The following is a 7,643-nucleotide window of genomic DNA, read 5'->3' as shown; positions in this document are numbered from 1 at the left end:
AGTAGTCTAAAGAATTACTTCAGAACAAGCTTAATCTAATCAATACATAATTTCACTTAAAAAAGCACTAACCCTGACCTCAATTTCTCCAAGTGCTTGGAAGTTTTGGTCTAGCCTACAAAATTGGCCACGCAAATAGTTTTCTTTCCAGTAATTTGAACCATTCTTCCACCAATATTTTGGGCAGGATGCTTAATTCCCTCTGTTTTACAAAGTTATTACTAACCCTGTATCCATCACTTCAAGCTAACATCGCTATGTGTGCCAAAAGCCCAGTTTGAACCTCACAACCTTTTTATCGGTCATCTCTAATCATGATATTGATCGGTCGGCAAACCTTATAGCCACTTCATATAAATTCCTGAGTTTACACTAAAGGCCGGTTTAAAGATAGAGCTCAGCAGGGGTTTATGTGCAGGCATGCATGAGACTTGATTGCATGTGTGGGGCGGGGCAGGGGGGGGTAGGGTGGGGTGACGGCTCTGGTGAAAGGGTGTCCCCCCAACCCATCAGGAATGAGGGGGGATTGGGGGGGGAGAAGGAGTGCAGGCATGCAAGGGGCAGCTGATAAAGAGATAGGGGTCTTTGCAGCGGACACGGCAGGGGGCTGACGGCTGGGGAACTGGTGATGTAAATCAGCTTTGCGCGCCTGTGTGTGTGTGTGTGTGTGTGTGTGTGTGTGTGTGTGTGTGTGTGTGTGTGGCCCCCCATGAAAACAAAGCTTACATCTTTATTTTTACTCGTTTATGTTTAAAACATTTTTCTGATTGAAATGGAAGTACAACCATCAGTAGATAATTTGAAGTCTTTATTCATGGAATATTTAAGACTCTTTAGACACTTTAAATGTATGCCACCAAATGATAATGTATCATTTTGGAACATTAACATTACAATTTGTGTGCTGTGGCACACCGAACAACACAATGTGGCAAGGAGTCAACATAACATTTTAAACCCTGAGTGGAACAACTGTAAAATTTTAGGAATATAAATGTACAAACATTTACTGTCAAGTATAAAAAAAATGACAAAAAAGGGATAGAAAAAAAGCAGTACCACCGATTCACTGTCAAGCACAACAAATCTTGGCATTGCCTGATATGTGTGCGAGGATTTGAAAGAAAATGATCTGAACAAACATGGGGGAAAACATTAATACATGAATGGATAATACATTAACTGTAAACGTTAAAATAGTGCCAAAACCATGAACACTTGCAGTTTATATCGTCCAAACTAACCTAGTCCTTTCCATCAAGAGACTGAGGTAGATAGTCATTTAATTGTATATAAAGTGTCTCCAATGATTGCGACTTAATTTTTTGGACATGCAAGGTAAAATTTATCTAAAAGAATAATCCACATATAGTTATCTTTTCCTTCTGCCTAATATAATAAAACGACAGCTCTTTATGATTTCTCTGTGTGAAAGATCAGAAATTAAAAATTCACCCATCGAGGTAGGTTGAAAACAGATGCATTCTCTCATATGACAATACCCTGATTAAAAAAAATAGTGCAAATATCATCCTCAGTGCAAACTGTAGGATGGGTACAACTCCCGGGGTCTTGATCCCGGGAGGCTCCCGGCTGCTCTTCTTCAGGCTAATACTGACACGGACGAGCCTTTTTTTAATGGATGCTCCTCTCCAGATGACAACACTCCACACAAGGTCTCTTCCCACTCATCACGTGTCCACAAAACGTCTCTTTGAGTGGCAATTTATACTACGAATACAGGCCCGTCAGTACTGGGGGTACCTGTTGAGGGGAGGTCCGTTCTGTAGCGCGTACTGACCCAGCGGCGAGGGGTGCGGTTGCGGGCCCTGACTCGCCGGCCCCAGCACGTCGAACACGCTCTTGTTTGGGGGCACCGACTGCAGCATGCTGTCCAGGTCCATGAGGATGGCGGGGGGCTGGATGGAGATGCGGCCCCCGGGCAGGATGGGCCAGTAGGTGTGTCCCAGGAAGTGACCCGGCCCCATGGGCGAGGCCCCGTAGCTGTACAGCGGCATCCCGCCGTGCAGAGGGATGAGCGGGCCCCCGTTGAAGCGCATGCTGGGCGGGGCCACCGTGTTGGGGGGGGCGTACTTGGCGTAGGAGGTGGGCAGCTCCCAGGGCGCCGGGGTCCCCTCCCGCCGCGCCGACTTGTGCTGCGGGGGCCGGCAGTCGTCGCAGTCGTCCGAGCCGGCCTCGCCCCCCGCCGCTGACGCGCGCTGCCCGCCCCGGGCCGGCGGCGGGCGCCAGTCCTCCTCGGAGAGGGAGGAGGCGGGGCTGGCCGAGCTGGCCGAGGCGCTGCGCACGGAGGAGGTGTAGCGCGGCCGCGGGGAGGGCCGGAGGTGGAGGTGGTGGTGGTGCTGCTGCTGCTGCTGCTTGGCTTCCCCCCCCCAGCCGTCTCCACCGTGGGCCCGGCCATCGGCCTCGCCCGTGCTGGCGGGCCTCAGGCTGTGCAGCAGGGAGTCGATGGCGAAGGAGGAGTCCAGCTTGGGGCGGTACAGGTCCTCCCGCGGGGGAGAGGGGTAGGAGGAGCCGGAGGAGGAGGAAGAGGAGGAGGAGGAGGAGGAGGAGGGCAGGGACGTCACGTGGTTGTCCCGGGGAGGGGGAGGGGGGGGCTCGTCCGCAGGCTTGTGGCTGTGGAGGATGTAGGGGGCCAGGTCCTTGGCGAAGATGGTCTCGTCCTGCCGCGACACGGCCGTGTTCTGCCTCTTGAGGAGCTCCAGGGGCACGCGGCACAGCTCCACGGCCCAGAAGTTGCCCTTTCCCTGGGGTTTCCCGGGGTCCTTCAGCACCTACACGCAGAGAACAGAGGAGAAGGTGAAGTGAAACTCAAGTGAAATACAATCCGGCTTAGCTTCGCACCGAGCAAACACCGGCACAAAGTAAACAAACACACACTTATTTGATGAATGCTTCCGCCCAAACGCCCCCCTAACCTCCTTCCCTCTCTTACAGTGTACCCACAGTTGATAAAGCAACAGTGGGAGCGATATAAAAGACACTAACCTTCACAAAGCAGTCGTATGAGGAGAGGTTGTGTCTCACTGAGTCCCGCCATCCCTTGTAGTTTCCTTTGAAGAATGGGAAGAGAGTACTGATCTCCTTCAGGATCTAAACAACAAAAAGGAGAAAATAAAAGATTACTCTGTTACTTTTAGAACCACAAAATATGCTTCAAGCATTTGACAACATTGGCTAACACATACATAAACCCTTATTCTTTTCAGTTAACACTCCTTTTCATTTGTAATCTCTGTTGCCTATCATATACAATATAATAGCTATCAAATACAACCAAATTTCCTATACAATGGTTTAATTTAGATTATCTACATTCCTTGTCAGAACACAAACCGGTGCCTGGTTTATCTAAGGTACGGTCTTATCAAACTTGGTCTTATCAAACTTAATCGGTGTCATTGAAATGTCACCTAGTTGCCGTTCAGTGTCACCACAGGGAGCAAAACAGTGATGCGTCGTTTGTCTGTAATAGTTAAACCAAACAAAAAACAACAACTGTCCATAACGAAAACAATATCACATTTTAAATATCTAAAGACTTAATGGCTTTTGGAGCGTCAAAAACAGCATGCGTAAAATCATGATCGGAGGGCGCAACTCCAATGCGTAACCGTGTCCACCTTGTCCGGTATTAATGTTTACGCAAACACCCATATGTGCAAAGTGTTTGACCTTTACCTCTGATAACGTCAATTTCTTCTCCGGGGAGTTTTGAATCACCATGGAGATCATAGCGAGGTATGAGTAAGGAGGCTTCGGATACCGCTGATAGTTCTTCTTCCTGCTGCACCCCGGGTTCTTCTCCACGTCAACATCCATCGCTTCACGCCTCGCGTCTGTGACCTCCGCCCTGGCTTGAGACGTCAGGTACGGTGGTGATCCAGACAGTAAACAGTTCTCAGGTAGTATAGTTGTATCCATAGTGGCTGCCGCACCGGTAGACCTACGTTGCTCGGGGTTTCCTCCTAGCGACTCCAACCGGTGCGCATCTTTTCCAGACGCATCGGACAAGCGGTATCCTCTGAAGCCTTGTTTGGATGAAGAAGAGGTGCGTGCTACACTGCGGTGAGAAGGGTTATAATTCCTCGTGTACTCGTTCACACTGTGGGAGTCAAGGTGAGGGTCTCGGTGTGTCTGGAGGTAGGGCTGCGCGGTGGGTGCTAAGCCCCTCTGTTCCATCCACTGCTGCTTTGTCATGCTGATCAGCAGCCCGTGGTTGGATGGGTTGGAGGGGAGGGGTGGTGGTGGTCGGACAGGACAACTGAGGGGGGTAGGGCGAGAGAGTCGGTCCTTAACTTCTGGCTGGCAGACTACTGGCTCCAAGCGGACTCTATTTGAAGAGCAAACAATTAACAGTTTCATGTAAATCCCGCTGCGTAATCGAGGAGAGAATGGAGCGTTCAGAATGACTGGTCACCACGGGGGGTGGGGGAGGGGGTGGGTGAATAAATGGGGGTACACTGTAAATAAGATTTATGATAAAAATCAGCTCCACTCCTACATGTTTGCTATTGGGGAGAATTGAGAATTTGAAAATAGTCAATAAAATAAAATAAAAGTTAAATCCAACTGCTTCCGACTTTAATGGAAGAGTTAGGCCTACACATACCAACACAATTATAATAAATGTCAACCAAAACTGTACACATTTGTGTAGAGTGGTATGCATTTGTTATCCTAGCCCATTAAAAAAAAAAAAAATCAGGTGGAGTCTGGAGGCTATATTGCTTTATAAAAAACTATTAGTCAAACACGCAATCAACACTTTTTAAGAAGTAGCAATATACATTAGGAATGCTAATATACAAAACTGATGTCGGTTAAAACATGTAGTGATAGGCCCCGAATGCAAAGAATGCAGTACCCTTTTACAAGAATATGTGTGTGTGTGTGTGTGTGTGTGTGTGTGTGTGTGTGTGTGTGTGTGTGTGTGTGTGTGTGTGTGTGTGTGTGTGTGTGTGTGTGTGTGTGTGTGTCTTAAAAATTGTCTGGAGATAGGTCTTATATTATAACCCATAAGAAAAAAGAACAACCGCATTAAAGTAGACAGGGCATTACAGCTCAAGCATGTGTGGCGCCATTAGGAAAGTGTGAATATTCCTATTTAAATATGAGATGTACGCTTAAGTGCCCAGGACAGCGAACATCAGCTGGGGGTGCATTACGCACACCGGGGTCTCCACGCCACTATACAGAACTTCATTCACAGTGAAATAATAAGTTTCGGGAATGCACGTCGTTCTTTGTTCAGGTTAATGTAGTGCTAATGTCCAAACCCTTGCTTCCCAGCAAGATAGTGAAAACAAGTTGGATTAGAATGACTCCCATTGGCAAACCAGAGACAAGAATCTTCCCAAGAGGTACCGTTTAGCATATTCGGGAAACACAGGGGCAATTAAATAACATGTATGGCTTGTATACCGACATGTCCTGGTTGGGACTTGATTCATCCGATCAACCGAAGGAGATACATTTGCTAAATGATCAATCTGGGAATTAGCCTTCATCCACATCCCCTAAACAAAGCACTTGACTTCACGCAATCCACATAAACATGCTTCTGTTTAAACTAGTGCAAACAACCCTATAAGCCTTTGGCATTGAGTTGAAACAAGCGTGTATCATGCCAATTAAAGTGAAAGCATCTGTGATTCTATTTTAGCTCGTTTGTTGTTAAGGAACAAACTTGCAGTTAATCAAGCCCACATTTCTTCCTTAAACCAAATTTGCTCTTACCATGAACAGTGCAGCCAATGCGGTTAAGATGGGGTTCAACTGGGGTTGAATAAACGTATGTGTGTTTATACGACGACCTTTGAGGAAGTCTGAACGAACTTGGAAGTGGCCCACCTCCTCCACTTGCAGTTTCGGAAGAGAGTTGAGATATAGGTAATCGTTTCGCCCTCTGTGGGTTACATTTTTGCATCATTCAAAAATACTTTGGTAGAAATGTGTTAAATGTTGTGGGCAAAAAGTGTTCAAATATGCAAGGTCAATTAAACGTGTTTAAGATGAACTATGATGTTGCATAAACCAAGGTAGGCCAATGATTCTCATGTAAAAATCTGCACACGCCTATTAGATATATCCAGGAAATGTTTCCTTAATATGTAGCCTAGGCCATTCCCTTTTAACAACCAACCTAATACACATTCCCATGTTATCTGCAAAGAGAAGGCCAATACACCCCCAGTCGCTGCTTCTGGTTTCAGTGAAGCTCCAAAACATAATTTGTATCTGTGCTATATTGCTCAAGATAAGGATTCTGGCAGATTGCTTTACCAGGCAGACCAACAAGTGCCCCCTCTGTAGTGAAGCCTATATGCATTTGATATTCATATATATTTATGAACAGGAAGTATCTTGTCACATCAAGGGTTAACCCCTCAAAAAGGCCAAAGGCACTGTGACAATGATCTACAAATAACCCTTATCAGAAACGTCCACATATCTCAGTAGGCCTGCCTTTAGAAATTCAAAAGCCATGTGTGCAAGTTGTCCAAACGCTTGATTAGACCCTATTTGTGCGGCCTGTAAACACATTGACAACGACCCCATGCAAAACAAATGATTTGAATACCGCCACACAGTCTATCCCTTCCTCTCTACCATAGAGCTGGTAAATAGATTTTGGGTGGATTAGTGACATGAATGGTGGCCCAAATGAATAGGAAGCCATCACAGAACTTGTGTACTGATTGTGTCTGGTCAAATCCTTCTTCCTAAGCTGTCTTAAGATGTCACTTGGACTGGAGGAAAGTCACGCTGAGAAAGTGAAAAGAAGATCACTCACTCACTAGCCAAATCTCTCTCTCTCATTCTCTCTGTCTCTCTCTGTCCTCTCTCAAACACACACACCAAGCCAGCCACCCACCGACACAGACACCGACACACAGACGCTCACACACACCCAGACACACACACACACACACACACACACACACACACACACACACACACACACACACACACACACACACACACACACACACACACACACACAGACGCTCACACACACACACACACACACACACACACACACACACACAAAACACACACAAACACACAACCAACTATCTTATAGCTTCCAAAATCACCTACAAGAACATAACCACCATAGCTACTATTGTTTCTTCTGCTTTTATACTTCGAACGAGAAAAGGTCTCCAGCGACTTCCTTTTTACGAATGAATATTTAATATTTCCAATATCCAATGCACTGGAAAGGCCATATGTATGGGCTTCATTCCTGGTAGCACTGATTTGTACAGTGCTCTCCCTATAGAGTCATAACTCTATGTCCCTCCCCTGGAGGAAGAGATGGGCTGCATTGGATGCTCACTGATGGTGTGGCTTTTCCTCCGGCCATCAGGGCTCTGGCGAGTGTCACTTCTGCAACGACTTGCCAGGTCATAGGAGGGGTCAACAGATTAAGGAGTCAAATCATTGTCTAACCGGGAATTTTTGGGGTGGGTGTGTGTGTGTGTGTGTGTGTGTGTGTGTGTGTGTGTGTGTGTGTGTGTGTGTGTGTGTGTGTGTGTGTGTGTGTGTGTGTGTGTGTGTGTGTGTGTGTGTGTCTGTCTGTCTGTGCAAGGGTGTGAGCATGCGTATGTGTGAATGTA

General features: G+C 46.8%; 1 protein-coding gene across 1 annotated transcript; it reads right to left on the bottom strand.

The window, feature by feature from the left end:
* Positions 1-1,748: 1,748 nt before the first annotated feature.
* Positions 1,749-4,218, bottom strand: foxh1 (forkhead box H1; the record flags this gene model as incomplete). Its single annotated transcript, XM_079754536.1, has 3 exons — positions 1,749-2,792; positions 3,007-3,111; positions 3,700-4,218. 3 exons carry the CDS (start codon positions 4,216-4,218, stop codon positions 1,749-1,751), a joined length of 1,668 nt encoding a protein of 555 aa, XP_079610662.1.
* Between the last annotated feature and the right edge of the window lie 3,425 nt (positions 4,219-7,643).

Source organism: Pollachius pollachius (assembly GCF_949987615.1).
Source record: "Pollachius pollachius genome assembly, chromosome: 17".
In the NCBI taxonomy this organism is placed as follows: Eukaryota; Metazoa; Chordata; class Actinopteri; order Gadiformes; family Gadidae; genus Pollachius; species Pollachius pollachius.
The sequence above is the reverse complement of the archived record's forward strand: the minus strand, read 5'-3'. Positions and strand labels throughout refer to the sequence as shown.